This window comes from Lathamus discolor, chromosome 2 (assembly GCF_037157495.1).
Source record: "Lathamus discolor isolate bLatDis1 chromosome 2, bLatDis1.hap1, whole genome shotgun sequence".
Taxonomy (NCBI): Eukaryota; Metazoa; Chordata; class Aves; order Psittaciformes; family Psittacidae; genus Lathamus; species Lathamus discolor.
The window spans coordinates 92,025,429-92,046,202 of record NC_088885.1 but is presented as its reverse complement, the minus strand read 5'-3'; the positions used below and the strand labels follow the sequence as shown (position 1 = coordinate 92,046,202).

The window sequence follows — 20,774 nt, the reverse complement described above, 5'->3', positions numbered from 1 at the left end:
CTCTACTTGTGGAAGTTTGTGAGATACCACACCATGCGCTTTGGACCATAGTGTGGCATGGGCTTGAGGTGAATTTCTTAAAAACTGTCAGGCTTTTATTAGGCTGTTAAGCTGACTTTCTTCATATTTACATTAGCAACATGGTTAAATAGAATCCTAGTTAATGGTTTATTTGAAGAGTTTAGAATTTCAAGTTATTAAAATATATGCTTACAATGAAGTTTGGATCTTTAAATGGTAACGGCTTGACGGTTGTTTCCACTGATCCTGTGCCGGAGTCTGTGTTCAGAAATTTGTTTTCATTCATGGCCTCTCCACCTGCACTCTGAAGAAAAAAGTACTTGTTACGCTGAACAAGCTTAACTGGAGACAGAGCCATCTGCTGTATTACCTACCTGTTGTCTTTTTAGCCTTCCTGCATCTTTTGAATCTTTAAAGATGTTGTATACCAGCAGTGAAGCATGAAACAGAGTATTTGTCAAGCAGTTTACAACTAACATAGAAAGGGAGGAAAGGAATAGAGTGGCCAAAGCCTACTATGTAAAAACAGCATTGGGTTTATTTCAGTATTAATGAAAGCCATGTCTATATAATGCAAGACAGCATGGGAAACCTGAAACAGCAGAAATGTACACCAGATCTATTTCAGAATGCTCAATATTAGAGCATTAAAAGCAATATATAAAACTTATTTATAAGGGTTTTTTTTAAGGTTCTGAAGAAACAATTGATTAATCAGTTTATTTTCTATCCTTGGCTTCAATCATGCCTGAATGAGGATTGAGAGAAAAAAAAATAGCATATATATATTAGTTTTATATACAAGCCTCACAAAATCTACTTGGGTACTAGTTGGTGTTTTCTAGGCTTTTCTTTGTGGTTTATTTATTTAGCAGGAAGAACAGGGAAGGTGTGTGTGTGACTGGGAAGCTAAAAATTTGTGTGGTGGTCTAACCAAATTCTGATAGTTCTGCATGCCTGAGTTTCTGATGGTTTTTATTTTGTGAGTACCCTGTAAGTCTCCACACTACCAGAACTGGCCTATATGACATGCATAAATGTTCCTCGTCAAATCCTGACCTATACGGAAGCCAATGAGAATTTTGCCATTGAGTTTGGCAGTTCAGGCAATAGGATTTCATACCTTGGTTCTTTGTTCTTGAAGAACACAAAGCCTGGCTAAAAGCTAAATCAATATTTACTGAATGGGTGGTTAAAATGTTTCTTCACCTTCAGACAGATAATTCTTAGAACAAAAAAACCAACGCTTTCCTGTGGAAACCTGCACTGCAAATCCTTCTGTGTTGGTACAATCCTCCTTTAAGTAGGAGAAAAAAGGACCGTTCTTATTACTGAATTATGGGAGCACCTCTAGAAACTGAGACTATAAAGCAAAGACCATGATTTAGCATATCCTTCTCCATGTGATTACAAGGGAAGTGTTTGTATTCTTAACTACACGCGTAAGTAATTACAGGATTAGGAACTAGGCAAATTGAACTCTTCTTTGGGGAAATACATCAGTTATTCAACAGTGCCTGCTTTTAACACAGTAAAGAGAGGTCTTAAATATTCAAAGTATGGTATAAAGAAGTATTCAAGCAAAATAGTCATGTTTATAGAGTCTTGTTAAAATCAAATATATGATGATCTATTTTCAAAACAACAGTCAGTCCTCTGTAAGCTCATAGTACAGGGGACGCTGCCGTAATAACATCAGTGGAAACAACACTGAAGTCTGTAGCTCAAATTCAACTCTTTCCTTGCTGAGGACAACATTAAAAGGCAGTGGCTGTCAAAGAAACAGAAGAAATGCAGATGGATGTTTAGAAATATGTGAATTGTGTGACAATGAGCAGAGAAAACACCTTCAGCAATCCTGAGTAAAGTGGCTTTGTACAATGAGTTGCTAGGTTTCAAACTATAGTCTTTCACACACATGCTTCCAACACTTTGGATTTCAGCAGCAAACATTAAAGTCAATCTTGAGAAAGACAAGGCTTGAGATACAAGACTATTTTTGATGACTAAATTATCTCTGATACTGCTCATTACCACTATAAAATCTCTAAGTGGAGGAATCAGCACTTAGTTACTCTTCAAAGCATTCTTGCCTTTTATTTGGTACGATTTGGTCAGTTTTAAAAGCAATCCTTCAGTTTTTTTAATTAATTATTTTACCACTTTTGCCTTTTCAATTATCTTCCCCTAAGCATTCTGTTGTTCATGAAATGGGTTTTGACTAGCATTTCAACAACATCTCAAAACAGTACCTAGTTTTTTGAGACAGAGCAAATGAAAACAGTTACACAGTAAAGGGGAGGAAGCTTCCTTATACATACAGTTCTTGATTTCTACAGCTGGGTACACTGACATACCCCACTCATTGTCTTCAGTGTTTTTTTCTGTGTGGATTCAGCACTAATCTTGCTGGCGCATTTGGAAGGAAAGTAAGGAACAGTTCCTGGCAGGACAATTCCTGACTGAAAATTCTACACATCATTTCTTTTCCAGACCAATCCCTGAGGGATTTCAGGTATTAGTGCCGCTAAGAGCTGGGATAACTCACGTTACAGACCAGATGTTAATTTTGTTTGTGCCATTATTCCTTGCACAGTGGCAGAGGCAGCAGGATCTGGAGCAGCAGCCGCTGCTTTTCAGGGCCACATGAACACCCAAGTCATCCTCTAGTCCCACTGAAACATAATACGAGCAGCATCTTCTGGATCTGTCATGGACAATTTGACAGCAGTGGTTTCCTCTTCAAGGCAAAAGGTGCAGGCTGGTGTGCAGAACTGTAAAGCAGCTTGCATACCATAGTGCTAGGCAATTGACACTATGTCTTGAGAGCCCTGTGACAGACTGGGAAACAAGTAAGACTGAATACTATCATCCCAGTTAAATGCTGGGAACTGAGATACAGACATATTGCAGAGGCATGCCAGTTCCCTCACTCAGCACCGCTTGCATGAAAACTCTGATTTCAGCAGTATCACTATGGAAGAGAGGTACACAGCTAATGTGCTTTTCTTCCTGGAAAAACATTAAAGAATGGAGTAGAAGCACCGCTTCCCAAATAATGTGCTACTGCACAGAGTGGACTCTGGCAAGTACAGAGCTTTGAGATGCTCTTTCTCTGCAGCCTGCAGAAGTCTCGGCCAGTATCCTCGGCAGTCTTGTAGCCACAAACTGAAAGTGTCTCGACAAACTATAACTCCGTCCAGCCTGTGTTTAAAAATGCTAGTATTTAAAGCATAAGAAACACCATTTAATGTTTCAGGTTTGGTTTTTGAAAGTTTTCTTAAAGGCAGAAGTAGGGGGTGGGGGGAAGGGATGCCAAATTAATTTTAACCAATATGGATCTACCTTTGTACTGCAAACCCCATTTCCTGAAACTCAGTAATACAGGGATAATACCAAACATTATTTAAAGCCTGAAAGAAGATTGCTCAGTGAACAATTGCTATACAGTAAAGGTAACATTTATCTTTTTAACATTATTTGAACAAATCTCTCCCAAATGTGCTTGGTCATTTAGTTTGGAAGATATTTCATTCTTCGCTGACACGTGTCAGGGCAAACAAACAGGAATTAATTCAACTCCCCTTTGTAGTTCTGTGAAGTGATGGCGGTTTCGTGAGCACAGTGAGGAAGCGCCTGCCACCAGGGAACATGTACAGCTCAATGTGTGCTGTAACCCCCAGTCACGTGTGGGGCAACTTCCCCTTCCTGCCCAACTCACAACCAGTCCCCAGCACATTTTCTGTACCCGGCCACTCTCTTAGCTAACTTCCTCACTCCCAGTGTCCTAGGATAATCCTGAATGCTTTGCAGGAGGGCTAGAAAGAAAGTGTAACCATGCGATGAAAATCTTAATAGCTTCTTTAAATCATAGAATAGAATCATAGAATAGTTAGGGTTGGAAAGGACCTCAAGATCATCTAGTTCCAAGTTTCCTTTTAACTGATCTTGTAATGTAAACATCACTTATGGGGAGCTTAGTATACACCGCAAGGAAAGAGTCAGTGAAGCAGCTTTTCATGTGCACTTTATAACTAAATTGTGCCTTTTAAATGGTGGTTTATGTAACTAGGGCTATGGGGAATTTGTGCTACAAAAGTCACTAGGCAGTACTTGTTTTTCTCCATAGGCTGTTGAAGGTTATATCAACAAAGACTTTAGAGTGGCTTTACATTTACAGGGTACATCTGCACTGACAAATGAAGGTGTGAATTCAGTACAGCTTATGCTAGTTTTACCCCAAATAACAATAAAAACACTACAGTAAAGACTACAGCTAAGCCATGAGTAAATTAATCATTTCCTTCCTCTGGCTGTTAACCTCCACAGAAGCCCATGCTACTACCTCTTCCCATGCTACCTCTCTCTGTTCTCCTTCTCCCAGTATCCTATTTAGCCAGGTGCAGAGCAACCTTGACTGGAATGGCATGTTTTAAATTTGTAGACAGCAGGTCAAAGGCTTCTTATAGGACCATTTGTGCAATTTTATTCCTTCTATAAAGCTGAGTTTATATGCTTTACCTGAATTTTACCTACAACCACAGGGTGACAGATTGGCAACCTCTATCCCTCCTGGGATTATACAGGAGAAACAGGGATGGGAGCTGCTTCTTTTTTTGCATTTAATTTCCCAAGACCATGTATCAAGTATTCAATGTATCCTGGTGGGTGGGACACTGTCCTCCCTGTTATCTAGTAGGACTGGGTGACAGTCACCAGAGGAGAAAGCTGGCTGAGGACTTCACTTGGTGAGGAGACAGCAACAATTGGAGAGAGTGAAGACCTGCAGCAAACACTTGGTTGTCCTGAGAGGTTTGTTGTAAGACCCGCCAAGTCTGGGAAAGAGACCTGAGCTAAAGCTTAGCTACCTTAACACTGATTTCTTTTGAATAAAGCCAAACCCCAGGAATGAGCTTAGTCTGGACCCTATTGTATATGCTTTCTGTAGTGGGAGAAAACACACACTGCGAGGCTGCCTATTCACATACTACTTTCAGTCTTAGGTTTTGGTAGATCTATTAGTTTTTCTAAATATAGTCTGTTCCAAATTCCCTACCGCAGATGTATCAGTTTTCACAGGATTCCCAAAGATTGCTTCATCTGTCTGGTTTTATTTAGGGAAAGGACAAGCAAAACTTGTAGACCATGGAAGCTGAATTCTTTGTTTTGGCTATTTCTAGGTGGAATCAGCACTGTGGGGTTTGGGATGGGTGTCTATGATGGGACTAAATACCAGGTTGAATTAGCTTATTATGAAACTGCTTGTCTGAATCATCATTCCCTTTTTTTCCTGGATCTTTTTTTTTTCCAACAAGGATTAAAACTGCATAACTGAGTAACTAATACATGCTGAAGTATTATTTCTTACCTATTTACTTTTGGATTATAGTCTATAATTTTTTTTTCATTGTTTTAGACTAATAGGATTTTACAATGTATCAAAAACATAAAAAATATGAAATATAAAAGTCAGACATGTAAATTTGTGCATTTCTGGCATCCTACCACTGCACAGCATGCATGCCATGGCTTAGAAAAAGAACGGATTTTCACATCACTGAAAGTACACTATGATCGTCAAAAGCCCTTTTTGGTAGATGTTATGGTTTTACATGGCAAAACAGGCTTTACAAATAGAAGGTAAACTGAACAGTGCGTTGGTGAAGGAAAACTTAAAATGCATAAATAAATTCTGGCAGAACTGGAAAGGGAGTTTCTAGTTTAAAGGAGCAAAACCAATACTGTAAGTATTTATTTTCTCTGTTTTATTTTCTGGAAATCAGTCAGTAGTGAGTTTTAACACTATACTGAGTACAGCAGTTGTAGATGAAGGTGACTACGTACGCAGGGTTTTGGTTTGGTTTTGCTTCTGTATTCAGTATTTCTGATACACTGGCTTTGTCTTACAGTGATGATTAGGGTGTTGTATGTCACTATTGAAAAGTAAGAAAAGAGTTCTGGTTCTAAGTCAAGCCCTCACACTTGGTGGCAACTTTGCCCAAAGCTCCCAGTTTGGCTTGCTGAGGAACCCACTTGTCTCCAACTTTTTGTATGTGAAATTCAGTAACTAGTTTAAATTATTTTTACTTACTTTCAGCAGCTGATTTTCGTAATTACAATAATACTACAATGACATTCTTCATTTAATTGACACAGTTGTTTTAACTCATCCTCATTAATGGTATATGTCTAATTACTCCTGTAGTAGGTTACTCCTAATGCAGCAATATCCAACTTGTAGCAACTTTCTCAGGTTTTAGCTGTAAGTTCTGTGACATCCTGATGAAGTTCTGGCATGCAGCCAGGGAAGGAAATGGTAATTTATAAAATCGATGGATAATACCTGTATTTTCACTAGCAGCCAACTGCAGTGAGTGAAAATGCCATGTGGAAACAGAGCACGGATGTCACTAGATGACAGCAGAGAAGATACGACCAGACTTTTCAAAACTGGGAGTAGACTTTGACTGTCAGCTTTTTAACAGAGTCCCAGCTAATACTGCTCATACTGGAACATATATTCACCACTTGATTAATATATTAGCTTTGACTGTATAACAAGCCTGGCATAGGCGCTTGCACATTCTGAATATTTAATTCATTTAACTTTAAATGATGACATTTACAGGAGCCATTACAAATTGAACACGTACACTCTAGCAGACAAAAATGCAGCTCTTCACATCGCTGGGAAAAATTCACATAGAAAGGTGTCAGACTTAGACATGCTTAAGCTGAAGCAAATATGATGGCTAAAAAATTTCTCATCACCAATGTTATTAGCATAGTGTATTTCTGAAAGCAAACTCACTGAAGACTCTGTAAGGAGGTAAGACTGAAGAAACAGCACTTTCTTGAACAAGATTAACTCTCTCCATGTCTGTGACAGAAAGGTTTGCTGGGAAGTGTAACGTGTATGAACGTGTCTTCCCCATCTGGTTGCATTTTACTGGTTCTTGGATTCAGCAGGAAAAACTTTTTCTCTTTTCGTTTCCACTCACTAAAATGAAGACCAATATAATTTCCCCAGCCTTTTCTCTCTCAGCACTCTAGTACATGGTAGCATTTTTGGAACATTCGCCCTTCACAGAAGGCCCTGCCTTATTTTAGGATTAAAAAAAAATATTATTTCAGCTTGAAAATATTGAAATGAAAGGAACAAAACCCTAAACTTGCATATTCACAGCAAATTCTGTTCCACAGCATACTGAAAAACTCAATTTACTAACCAAAACACCTGAGTAGTAGCCACCTGAAAAAAGGCATAAAGTATACCATGCATATCAGTGTTCTTGATTTCAAGCAGCTAGTAGGGTGGGCAAGATAATCATGCATACAGTATAAACTGGGAGGAAATCCATTGAAGTCAATGGATTTCATCGTTTTGTCATTGCCAACTCATCTTAAAAGACAGGATTCCTGCATCAGGTTTCTGCTTCCATTGACATCAAAAGTTAATCTGCCAAATGCCTAACATCAAAAATATTTTTGCTTAAATTATGACATTGTCCTCAAATGCTGCTGCTCCTTTCACTTATAAAGAAAGCTGTGGGAGGGCTGTTGACAACAAACATAACAACACAAAGCTTGAAATAGATCACTGAATTATTACAATAATAGTTTATAATTCCATGTATGTGTTGCTAAACGTACTTCAGCTTCTTCCAAGCATTCCCCAGAGGACTTCTGAGTCACATGTAAAACTACTTTTCTGTGCGAGACTTACAAAATCTGCCCTTCCTAAAGCAGCAGTTCTTTCCCTCTAACTTGCTGAGTATTTCCACTGAGCATCAAGAGTTAATCAACTATGCAAATTAACTCCAAATATATGACCAAAATGTAGACATAATCTCAGCTGTTGGGTGTATTACAGGGAGGGAGGAGATGTTTGAAGCAGGACATGGAAAACGTTTTGACCACCATCTAAATAAGGATAATGCATAAAGACACATATTATGTCCAGAAAGCAGTCTGTACATTATGCTTTCAAACTTTTACACTGCTGTTCTGAGGTAAGTAAAAACATCTTACATTCCAACTGCCTTAGAAAGGCTGAATAAAATTTTACTCATGCACTAAAAGATTGGACTGTCACAAAGTGATGGATAGCTTTTCTATGTTCTCTGTAGGGCATTTCAATACCATAGACTCCAAGTGCTCTTGATTAAAAGGCGACATTCTCATTTAGGGTCCTGTCACTGCCAGAGCTTCAAACCATTATCATTCCCCCGCACTGGCGCGTCCAGTGGCAAAATACTTACCAAAATGTATAAAATACTAATTACTTCAGACACTTTGATAGAGGTATAAAACACCCTAACGCAAAGCTCTATTACGCTGTGTGAGGGTCTGAATTCAAAATTAAAAATGCAGCCAAAGGGAGAATAAGATTTTAATTACATTCCCCAGCTCTCAAACATTTCTTCAAAACCTAGGGGAAAAAGACCTACGAATTTCATGACACAGGAAGTCCCTTCTTACTGGTATACTGCTCAATTAAGAAAAAATAATCCAGAAAAACTCAAGTTTACTTTGTTCTCTTCAGAATTATTAAACTTTCAAACACAGAAAGATACTAACAAGCTTCAGTAAAAAGCTTTGATTTCTTCTCAAGAGATTTCAGATGCCAAACATGTTTTTCCATTTAAAAACTGTGATAGACAAAGTTTTATAACTTACAGATATTTCAAGGGGAAAAAAAATACTATTTTCTATGGGGAAAAGCCTCAAATAAAATGTAATTGGGACGCAACTGTGAATAGCTTCTCACTATCCCAGAAAAGCTTGGCTTAATTTGCATTTGCCACAAAACTCCCTTCGGCTTAAATAATTGCAAAGGATCTCTCACTTTTGGATTTCTTTTGGTGGACTGGGACTATTCCTTGTTTATAATGTTTGACAGTTTTCTTTATTAATAAAATTGTAACTTGGACAAACTCATGAGCTGAATGGCACACTGAAGCAGCTCTGGAGCTAACAATTTCAGTATATACGCAATGAAAAAGCACATGTTAGTTCATACTTTCACAAAGGGTAAAACTGAGCTCAGCTAACACAATATTTTGATTACCCGAGAGAAAAAAAGTCATCTAAACTGATGGGCCTTAAGACTGAAAACTGATGGAAGCATACTGGCAAAAACAGACCAGAGTAAATCACAATTGAATTTTTATGCAAACTATCAGCACGTTCCTTTCTCTATCAGAAAAATTCAGTTCAGTCAAGGACTTTGGCTAAACTGCTTCTTAAAGTTTAAAATACATAATTTGATATAGAACAGTTAAGGTCAAAGTATTTCTGGAGAAAAGACTGGAGGATTACAATATGCTCGTGTGCTGTTAACATTGTAATGCTGCTCAGGGAGTATATCAAAATCCTTCTGTTGAACAACAGGCTTCAGCCAAGACAGGAGAAGGATCCAAGTCCATTCATCTGAACGTGACTGAACCAGGAACAAGGAAAGCAAAAAGACATCCGCTCCTGCGGCTGACGGGAAAGCAATTCCATTCTGCAAAAAATATTCAGTTTCCTGACTCTATAGTTTATTCTGTAAAATGTCACCCATTTTGACAGGAAAAAACATTTGAGTAACAAACAAAAACATAAAAAACATCTCTTAATTTAAAATTAGTTTTGAGTAAACACAGGGTGTATCTTTCTTCCAGGGCCCCTATTCTACCTATTTTCCTTAGGAAAAATAGACCTGAATTAGTACAGTCAAATTTTACATTTGGATGTTATGAACTGGTAAACTGATACAGAAAACAGAACTTTAGCATTTGCAAATTTAGCATTTGCAAATTTTAACACTTCCTTCTGTCTGTCTTAATTGTCATTTTAAGTAGACAAAAATTCTATTTCTATTATGTTTCTGCTAACTACACCTACTGCTGCCATTATACATTAGTTAACACTGGCAGTTGTACTGCAAAGGCTTAGCATTGCAGTCGAAAGTTGCTCAGAAGGTTTTTCCATTTTTGTACAGGTACCTAAGGCTGCCATGACCAAAAACCATGTCAGAAAGACAAACATTAGGTACACTGACATATGGAACATTTCACTTCTAAAGCAACTCAGAATAAAACTGTTCTTTCAGCAAACCTTCAAAAAGTTATCAAAGGCATAATGTATCAGAGAGCAGTAATTGCATAAGATGCCCCAAAGGTCTTTAAAAGAGGACAAGAAAATAAACTATACTTTAGTTTTTAAAAATCTTCAGACTATAAATGTCATCTTTACTGTTTGTCTCATGGCACAAAAAAAGTCTGGCATGCCCTCACTACTATATTCACTTCCCTTCACCTAGCAAACTCAACACAACCACTGAATTTTGAACACAAAAGTCTCCTGAATTCAGCAAAATTGTAGGTGCATTATCCTATGGATATCTACTTTTAACTGGATAATGAAAAAAAATGATGCCTGAACTAAAATAAAGAGTGGCAAATTCTAATTTCGATGAAAATAAGGTAATAGAGGTATCTATTGTAGAGAATTTTTGCATACCGATTTGTATCCCAAATGCCTTTTTTGCTGGACTTGAAACAGAACACAACTATTACAAGACTTGACTTTTCCACTACATTAGTGAAGTTTTGGTATCACATCCACAATTGCAGGTGAGAGGGAAACATAGTATTTGATATTTTGTGATGGCTTTAACAGGATTTTTAAAGAAGTTTCCCACAATGAATTATTTAGTAAATAAAGTAACTTTGGGACAGATGGAAAGGAGGAGGGTAAAAAGGGCGATTCTGAGGCTGCAACAAAAGGCAATTCTGACTGCAACAAGTAGGTTTAACAAAAATTAAGGAGAAAAAGGAATTTCTGACTTGAGAAAGTTTAAGGTTGTTAATGTGAGACTCAAACTTGCATTGCTTGTTCTAGACTGTGTAAACAAAGATAAGCAACTTAAGGAGTAAGGACTTCCCTGCAAACCACTTGGTTTGAGAAGCCTGAACACACTGTGCATTTATCAAGGGAAAATTAAGTTCTCCTATTCAAATATGTTGATTTTAGAGAGTTAATCTTGCTGTAAGAACATTGTGCTGTTCCTCCCAGGGAAAAGCAGTTCTACTAAAACAGAAGCATTGTTACAGTGTAGGGAGAATTATACACTGTCTGAATGTAGCCATTGAGTTTTGGGCTTTATTAATGCAGGAGTGTCTGACTGCTTGTCTAGGGGGAGGATGCACCCATCTTAAATCTCATAAATCAGACATCTGAAATGAGACATGGTAACACTGAATCATTGTGGCTGGAAGGGGTCTTTGGAGGTCACTAGCCCATTTCCTATCCAAAGTGTGGTCAGAACTGACCTTGGACGAGGCTGGTTAGGGCTTTGTCCCAGCAGGTCTTGAACACCTCCAAGCACAGCTCTCTGGGCAACTCTCCATCTCCCTAGTTAGAAATCAATATCCTATAAAATGGAAAATACTGGGTTTAGTAACAAAAAGCTCTTCTGGTCATGACCAGTCATATAACTCACGTTAATTATTGCCCTAATTTCTGCATGTTCCATTTCAGCAGTATTTTGCTGTAGTCCTGGTGGTTTCAGGGCATAAATGTAACAAAGTTTCTAGGCAGAGGGGTCATCTTTTATTAAATGCACCTGTTTATCTGGAAAATTAAGAGAAGCTTCTGGATGGACTGCATATGAATACACCACTGACTAAACAGAAAGACTTTTTATGGTACATAACTTTCATGCAGCTTCCAACGGCGTTTTAACTCCCAACTCCTTTCTCCTAGGTGATAAGTATTTTCATAATACTCTCTCCCTTCCCTGATTAATATCCCTGTACTTCTGGAATGCCACTAACCTTTTCTTCAAAGTTGGTCTACTTGATACACACCTAACCAAATGCTAAGCAGTTGTTCTGTTTTTAGCTTGGGAAGTTGCTGTTTCATTTTCAGATTTGAAAAAAAAAGACTTATATGCTTGCAAGCTTGTATTATTTTTCCATCTGTACCACTTAAATGAAACTATCCATACCTGTAAATCTTGTGTAATTTATGCAGAACCTATAAGCTTCTCAGCCTTCTCTGCCCTTCTTCTCATTCTTTCACTAACTCAGAAAAGCATAAATCTGAGGAAGCAGTAAACAAGGCAGTTGTGATAAGCACATTGCATCCTTATGAACACAGGAGTAAGTAATGCTACAAGCATGCCAACACTACTGTAAGAGTAGAAAAGTAAAACAACTAACTTGCTTAAAATTGTATAGGTGCTTTCACCTGTAGGTCTGTGGATATTTGCAAAATTAGTTGGGTTTGGGTTTTATAAATTATATCAGATTTTATGTAATTCACATATTAGGCAGGCTGTGCATGGAAGCACATGGTAGTGTAACATGCTGTCTATTTAATGAAAATTAAGGACATATAGAAACAGAATGGTTTGGGTTGTAAGGGCCCTTAAAGACCATGTAGTTCCACCCCCCTGCCATGGGCAGGGACACCTCCCACTAGACCAGGTTTCTCAAAGCCCCAGCCAGCCTAGCCTTGAACTTTTCCAGGGATGGAGCAGCCACAATTTCTCTGGGCAACCTGTTCAGTGCCTCACCATCCTCAGAGTGAAGATTTTTTTTCCTAAATGCTCCTTGGCCACAACAGGGTTTTATAATCAGCAAGAACAGTTGTTCCAGAGCAGGATGGTTACAAACAACATAACTATAGATACTCACCCCTCCCAGCATGATGGACTCTGCTAAATTACATTATTACTCACAAAATAGTTTCCTTCTATCCATTTCAAATTTGTTGAATTAACAGTGATGCATTTTCATTACAACATAGATGCATGTTATTAGATGGCATGAATATGTAGCTTTTTGGCCACAGTTTTGGATGGAAAATATTTCTGATCCCTGTTTGCACAACTGTGTATTTGGCATTAAAATTACTAGATAAAATGTGCTACAGAAATAAATGTCTAAAATACATAAGCAGACCATTCTGACAACTACAGCAGTTCAATATGTGTTCAATACCAGACTATGGAGTCATTCTCTTTGAAACGGACGGAACTTCCATCCTTGGCTGTATAGGAGAAAACATTTCCATGCTCCCCTCCCACCACACCAGACTGTCCTCCAGCCTGGTGGTTCGGGTGCACATAGAGCAAAAAGAGACTTGGAATCCCCTCAGGCAGTGGCACAAACAGCACTAACTTGAAGTGGAGGACACAGCAAACATTTGTAAGGGTACATGATATAAAAAGCAAGTACCAGTGCCAGAAGTGTGCCTTCTGTTCTATTTTTGAAAGAAGGGATTTAGTACCTACTTTCAAGAAGGCTGAGAGATGTTCATGGTTCTTTCTTCAGTGAAAAGAGTTGCCTGAATCTTCAGGGAGAAGTAGGACTAGTCCATAAGATTTCCTGCTAGATAAGATTTCCTGCTAGATTATTTTGGTGGCATCTCACAGGTCTTGCTGGCATTTGTAGAATCAGTTCAGGTACTTAGAGATTGACTCATTTTTCTATAGTAAACTAATGAAATCACAGGAGACTGGAACTCTATAGATTGCCTAATTGAGCCTCTTGAAGTTGCAGGTATGCTTTACAGTGAGACAAGACATGCTGTTCATGGATATGAATTCTGTGAGGATCAAGTATATTTCACAACACGGAGTGTCATGACTTTTAATGGCTTTTCTGCAGGTCTACGTAAATAGCCAATCTCTCCATTCTCTTTTCTTGGAATGTTAAAAATGTGTTCAAAACCATGCCAGGCTACCAAATTAATATTTCTATTAGCCTTTCTAATCCAAAATTAATATACTTACAGAATTACTAATGCCTTGCTAAAGCAACAACTGAAGTTACTACCTAACATAAGCATTACACTTTACAAAAATACAAACACAGTCTGACATCTCTTCAGATCTGCAATATCTAGACAGTTAATTTATTCCAAGTTTTCTTTTGTCAATCTGAACCTTTTAATGCACTAACTGGATTCTGAGATTGCTTTTTAGGAGCACTATGTCTCAAATTGTCATGCTAAAGTACATGCGTACAGTACTTAACAAAAAATAACCCATGCTATTTTATCTCCTTATGATAGAACCAGTAAACCATCTTTATTATCTCTCCTAAATTTCTTGCATGTTTATTATGAATCCTGAAATTAAGTGGAATCACTTAAAGTAGAACTCCTTCTTTTCTGTTAGCTAAAGGAAAAAATAAAATTCTCTACTAGGATAAGGGGAGAAGGGTAAAAACCCTCATGACACCAACATATTGATGCCCAAAGTAGAAGTCAACAGACATATGCTTTTGCCTTTCTACAACATAACACATCTGTGTTTACTCTAAATCTAAAATCTAATCACATTTGGTTGGGGGGTTGGTAATTCTCTGAGCCTGGCATAGTCTGGTTTGGAATTTCACATACTTTCATGATTACAAATCATCTAAAGTCTTCAGTATGTGATAAATGACAAGCAAAGTAAATTCTTAGCTCTCAGTGTTGATAGTTTCTCTTTCAATCTAGATTTCTTTATAACAGCAATTCCTTTCTTTTAAATAAAGGTAAACTTAAAGCACACATACATTTTACCAGATTTCCCTGCGAAATCTGTTAATGATCTTTTAACTGTCATTTTTCCCCATCAGGGACTGAAGAGACTCTGGTTCTTTAACAGATTTGCTTCAAACATGCAAGATACAAAAGCTGGTACCCGAGGATAATCCTGACTCTCATTAGTGGGCTGCCTAAATATAAACTTTTTTGGGAAGAGTACAAAAAACCATGGAAGAAAAGACGCTTAATATTTCAGCTGTTCACTATCTGCTTTGTTGCAGAAAGTGTCTCCTTGGTCTTGTCTGAAAGGATTAGGAGACTAAGCGATGACCCTCTGAGTGCTTCATTCAGAGAACTGCAAGTCTGGGGGATTTTCAGTGCTCTGTGGTCTGGTGACATGCAGTGTGATGCCAGAGTATGTTACCCATCTGTGGGATAGATGCCCCAATTTAAACACTACCTGCTAAAACTCTTGTTAAGACATGGCAATTTGTTCTAAACTGGCTGCTAGTTTTGCTAAAGACAAGACTCTCGGGATGTAAGTGTGTAAGCAGCTGAACTTGAAGAGCTCACCTCAGCAGTTCTTATCAGTAACTACCAAGCAACTGCACTGTATTATGATATCTGTACTTTATCCAATGAAAGTGTCATTTAAGTAAATTTAATTAGGTTCAAGTTAACGTCCCCTGGGAGTACACTACATCTATGAAAAATATCATTCCAGGCAAGCAGTAGCTACAGACTGGCACTGCTTCATTGGTTAAACTCATGTATTTTCTCTTACTGTTATAACCTTAAGGGATGGGAGATGTTTAAAAAACCCAAGAAGCGTAGTCTGGAGTCTAATGACATGGTAGCTTTTTAATAAACTGGCAAATACTTATGCACTTATGTATGCTTCTATCATGCTGTATCAGGGTCCTGATGTCTCTTTCAAGGAAGGTGGATTGGTAAGAAACACAACTTAATAAATTTCCAACTACAAAGGAAAATCATGTTTTTCTGTTACAGACAGTCTTATATGGAATAGTGTTATAATAATTAGAATAGGTTTAATGTTATAATGATTGGAGTAAAGAAGGTCTGAATTCTTAAGTAGGCAATTTTTAATTTCAGATCGGAAAGTTATTATACTGTGACGCACAAGAGGAGGTACTTGTCCCAGAACATGGTGAGAGCAGCAGTTCAGCTCAGCAGCTGTAGTGGTACTCACTGATTCTGTAGTTACACTCATTCCCCCTAACCTCTTTTTTCAGGAAATTACAGCCAGATCAAAGGGACTCCTTAAAATAAAGTTATTTTTAAATAGGCTTGATGGTTTCCTACTTACAGTGACAGGCTTGTTAAAACAGCACAGGAGGAGAATTGATTAAACTTACTGATGGTTTGCAGTCCAACTGCATGCTGTTTATGTACTAGGGTAAGCCCTGTCTTGGCAGACAGCTTTTGAATACCTAACAGTAACCATGTTAATGTGTATGTATTTAATTATTCTTGTTAAACTCTACTCTGATCTTCAGTTTATGATATAAAACTTCATTGTTCAGTTACATTCAAAATAAAAATGTATTTCTAAGCTCCTTTTACTTTCATATTGTGCCTGAGATAAGCTTATTTTAGAGGACAATAACTTTAAACCATTTTGACTTTATTTTCCAGTACTGTTGTATAGCTTCTGTTTTTAAGCATAAAACAAGAAATACATAAAGTGTTAAGTATACACGAGAGCAGATACATAAAATGGAAGGTCACCAGTAGTACTGCTGCAATATTCACAATTACAGATAAAATCAGCGTATTTTATAATTTAACCCTTAAATACCACTGCAAGTTCAGAATTTGTTTTCTAAACGGTACCAAGACCTGCCCTTGCTACAGTGATGGAGAAGAAGAAAGCAGAAAGTATTCTTTCTGCATTTCCGTAGTCCACAGGGTAGATTACATCAATTCAAAATGTAAGATGAAACATGGTGTCATTCTCAAAGTGAGACGTTCACTTCATCACGTAACTCTGAAGCTGTTCCACAAATCATGCAAGTACATATGTATTTACTATAGTACTTAGCATATATTCTCTCTTTAACTGTCATCCAACAAAATCAAGAGACTTTTTTTTTTTTCCCAAATCACTGTCTTACCTCACTGCAAATTTTATCTTTAAAGCTTGCTATCTGTCATGGGCAAGCATTCTGTTTCATCAATTACATCATGATGTGGCATATACTCTTAAAAGGTTCCTGTTGCTGTACAATCTATAAAAATCACGGTGTGAACATTAAAGTAGAAGAACTGCTGGCATTTTAAGATCTGTGTCAAGATTCTATCCAGGTTAAGTGATAGTAATCAAAAAGACAGATGACCTGGAGACAAGTCTGCATGAGAGCCAGAGATAGAGCTGAGCCAGCACAGCAGCTATTGGGAATCGTTGGACAAGGACCTCTAACTGGACGGTGCTACATAAACAACAGCATTGTTTTTGATACAGGAATGTTACCATTTAATATATATACTAATCCTCAACATTAAAATCTTCTCCTGAAGCAAAGACTGAGGTATTTTCCAGTGACGCAACTGCATGGGAGGAATAATTCTGTAATGCTAATGAAAATGATGTAATCAATTTGCAATCATGCTTTCCTGTAAACTCGCTTTTAATTTTACATTTGGCAAATACAGGCATTATATCCAAAAAAGCATGTGTCTCCTTCTGCAGACATGACTGACAAGGCCTGTGTGCACTATGCTTCCAAAACAAACATGACTCAATACCTTTGGGTCGGTAACTCATACGAATGATGAATAATGTTTTTTGGTAACATTCCTAAAGTGTGTCTTAGAGAAAGTAGCAATTCATCTGTTGGAGAAACATAATCAAAATTGGGTTTATAAAAATTTGCATGCTGTGTGATAATTGTGGCTTCTTGTAGGATACACACAGTTACACAAACTACTTGATTACATGGCTATACTTAAGCCAATTTGTTATATGTAGAAAAATAAACACATTTTTGAAATCTACAGCTTTACCATACCAACATGTCTTTCAGGGCGAGCACTGAGAGAGCCACTTGTGACATAAAGCATGTGAAAGAAAAACAAACTGTGTGATTTGCGGAACTTACAAAAGCCCCTTTTTGTGTAATTTCACAGTGATGGAATCACAGATGTGGGTAAGTTCACAGCTGGCACAATGTGAAGTGTATTTTCACGTAGGCCAGGCACTAGGTCCTCAGTAGAGGTTATCAATTAATATCATGAGAATATTATCTGAGTCCCCAGATCCCAAGTTGACCCCTGAAATTAGTCACAAAACTCTCCACAGGAATCCTCTTGCTAGTCAACAAAGGAAATAATCTCCTATTTCTGTTTCACAATGTCAGTCTATCTGAAACAGAAACCATATTGAGCAATAGCACAATTCATATGTCTTCTGAAAGGCTGAAATTAATATTAAAATATTAAAAGGGTTGAGAAAAAATATAAAAAAATATTAAAAGGGTTAAAAAATATTAAAAGGGTTAATTAGGAAAGTGAACAGTCGGAGGATAACAAGTGCTACCTGCAAACCTGTGCTGAAAGCGGTATGTATTAAAGGTGTGTACCTATTAGACTGCTAGATGAATGTTCCTTATTTGGAGTTAAAAAAATAAAAGAAAATAAAAATCCCACAATGACTGGATACTTGGTATGTAACATATTTAGGAAAAGTATTTAAAATTCATGGATGACCTAGTCCCTGACTGGCTTAGCCACCTAAAGATTGGGTAAGTTATAAAACAGAGTGTTAAGTGCTTGTTGACTGTCTATGTTCTGAATAGCTCAGCAGACCAGAATTATTGAGTGTTTCATTGTGTCACAGGTTTCCTTATCCAGAAAGAGTACATTACTCAGCAATTAGCTAAGGACTTTATAAGGACTTCTGGAGATTTCTGCAGAAGAAATTGCCCAATGATCAATGCTTCTCACTCGAAAAATGCAAAGCCCCCATTTAATTTCTGTTTGAACTGGCTCGCTCCAGAGCTAGTCAGCAACATTGAATGTGATTGCTAGAAGATCAACGAGCTGTTTCGTGCCCCATTCCTGAGGTTACACATTTTCTGAGGCTCATTTTTTTTCCTTTTCCTTATGGGATTGATCTGCACTGCTGAAGTCAGTGAATGCGTACTCAGACATAACGTTGAGAAATTACTCCTTTCTCCACTGAAATCACTTGTGAGAAGAATTACAAAAACTTTTATCACACACTACCAAAACACAGCTTGAGTAAGAGATCACGGATTGTCTCAGAATACTGGAAGCTGTCCACAAGCTTAAGTTTGGTGTGAACATTAAGAAGGCAGTTTTAGAGGCTAAAGGGTTTGGAGGATTTTTTAAAATACAAAATATTGCATATTAAATATTTAAATTATATATATCATATTTTATATCTGCATACACAGACACACACACATGCACACAGCAGTCCTCTCCATACTGGAAAACCCAGACTGTTATCCCTAGCAGACCTTCAAAAGTTGTCAAACCTGATCATGCCAGGCAGTAACTTTTCACAGTTGCACTGCAGTTTGTTAAGTTACATTCAGCTCTACAGTTCATAAGCCTTCTAGTAGGGATAAGCCCAGGAGGAAAGGAAAATAAACTATGAACCATGTATGTAACAAGGTGGAAACCAAGTGTTACAAGAGCACCATTCAGCATGAGGAAGGGTTTGTGCCTGTGCTCCAGTGTGTGCACAATGGCTTTTAATTGGCTGGAGAGAAGACCTGATGAAAAATGCAGCAATGTTCCCCTCATCTTATGGCTCATGTGAAAATGAGCAACCTAAGTGGCAGTAGGGCATATTTTGTAGGTGTACTACTGGTGTAGTTCATAAAACATTACTGAGAAAAATCATTCTGGAAGGAATAACAAGAATAAAACCACTATTTTTTCCAACCCCTTTTGGTTAGCTATCGAAATCTTTCTAAAAGTAATCTAAGACATACTGCATCTAAAGTCTATACAATTGCCATATACACACTAATTCTGACCTTCCTGGACTTACTTTGGAGCATGAGGTGCCCCGTCATGATCAAGGGGCAGCTGTCGTCAGGTGGGGATGGGTCTCTGGTGTCACACAATGCAGAAGTAGTGGTTTGGAGAAACGCACATTAACAGCCCTCCCCTGACCCTGTTCCCCAAAACTCAGGCTCTGACGTTACGTCTTCATTTCACATTTAACTCTTAGGTCTGAGCTCAACGAAGAGAAGGCCATAATGCAAAACTGTATTTGAGCTGCACACAACGGAATTAGCAGCTCATGCGAGCGCTAGTCCCTAGCTCTAGTAGACGGAGGGCACACAACCTCCTCACTACAGGAGGATGAAAACAGCCTGAACCTCAGCGTCCAAACGCCTATAAAGGAACCGTCGGCCCGAGGGCCGCCGGAGGTCGGCCGCTCAGCGGCAGACACCCATCCGGCGGGCCTTGGCAGCTGCCGGCCGGCCCCGGGGGAGGCAGGGGGCCTGCGGCGCTACCGACAGCGGCAGCGAGCCCCTCCGCACACCGTAACGACTACACCGCCCCGCTAACGGCACGTCAATAGCACAGGAGCATGCGCGATGGGGAGAGGACGGGAAAGGCCGCCGCCGCGCACGCGCTCTGCCCGCCCCGCGCCTCAGTACCTGAGAGCCGCCCGGCGCTGTCGCCGCTTTCTTTTTTTTGGCGGGGCCGCCGCCTGTGCCGGGGCTGGCCGGGCGCTTCTTGGTACGGGATGGGCCGCCGGCGGGAGAGGCGGCCGCCGCGGGGATCACACTCGCCATTTCTCCCCCCCTCCGCGCCCGGGCTGAAGGCGCCGGCGGGGCGGAACCGAGAGAGAGAGAGAGCTTGCCCCTTCCCGGTACCGGGCGGCGGGACGCGCATGCGCAGTAGCCGCGGCGCGACGTCGTCCGCGTCGTTCACGTCTGGGCTGTGGCGGGGAAGGTGCTAGTCATGGGGGGATCATGGGATGGGTTGGATCTTCAGATCGTCCGGTTCTAACCTCCCTGCCATCGGCGCAGACACCTTCCACTAGGCCAACTTGCTTCAAGCCCCGTCGAACCTGGCCTTGAGCACTGCCAGGGATGGGGCATCCCCAGCCTCTGGACCACCTGTGCCAGGGCCTCAGCATTCTCAGGCAGGTCATGGCGGTTTGGATCCACTCGCAAGTTTTTCCACCACGGATGCGTGAGAGCAGTGCTTCAGCAGCG

At 39.1% G+C, this 20,774-nt stretch overlaps 1 protein-coding gene across 2 annotated transcripts in view; it reads right to left on the bottom strand.

The window, feature by feature from the left end:
* Positions 1 to 20,456, bottom strand: part of INO80C (INO80 complex subunit C) — a 30,298-nt gene extending 9,842 nt beyond the window's left edge. The window contains exons 1-2 of one of the 2 annotated variants that reach the window (XM_065667746.1): positions 20,211 to 20,456; positions 215 to 325 (exon numbers count right to left, since the gene is read on the bottom strand). In XM_065667746.1, coding sequence (XP_065523818.1) covers positions 215 to 325; positions 20,211 to 20,348 — 249 coding nt within the window. In that variant the 5' untranslated portion in view covers positions 20,349 to 20,456. Of the gene's footprint in view, positions 1 to 214; positions 326 to 11,339; positions 11,434 to 20,210 lie in introns of those variants that run through there. The other variant, XM_065667745.1, reaches the window with a different exon arrangement.
* Positions 20,457 to 20,774: the final 318 nt, after the last annotated feature.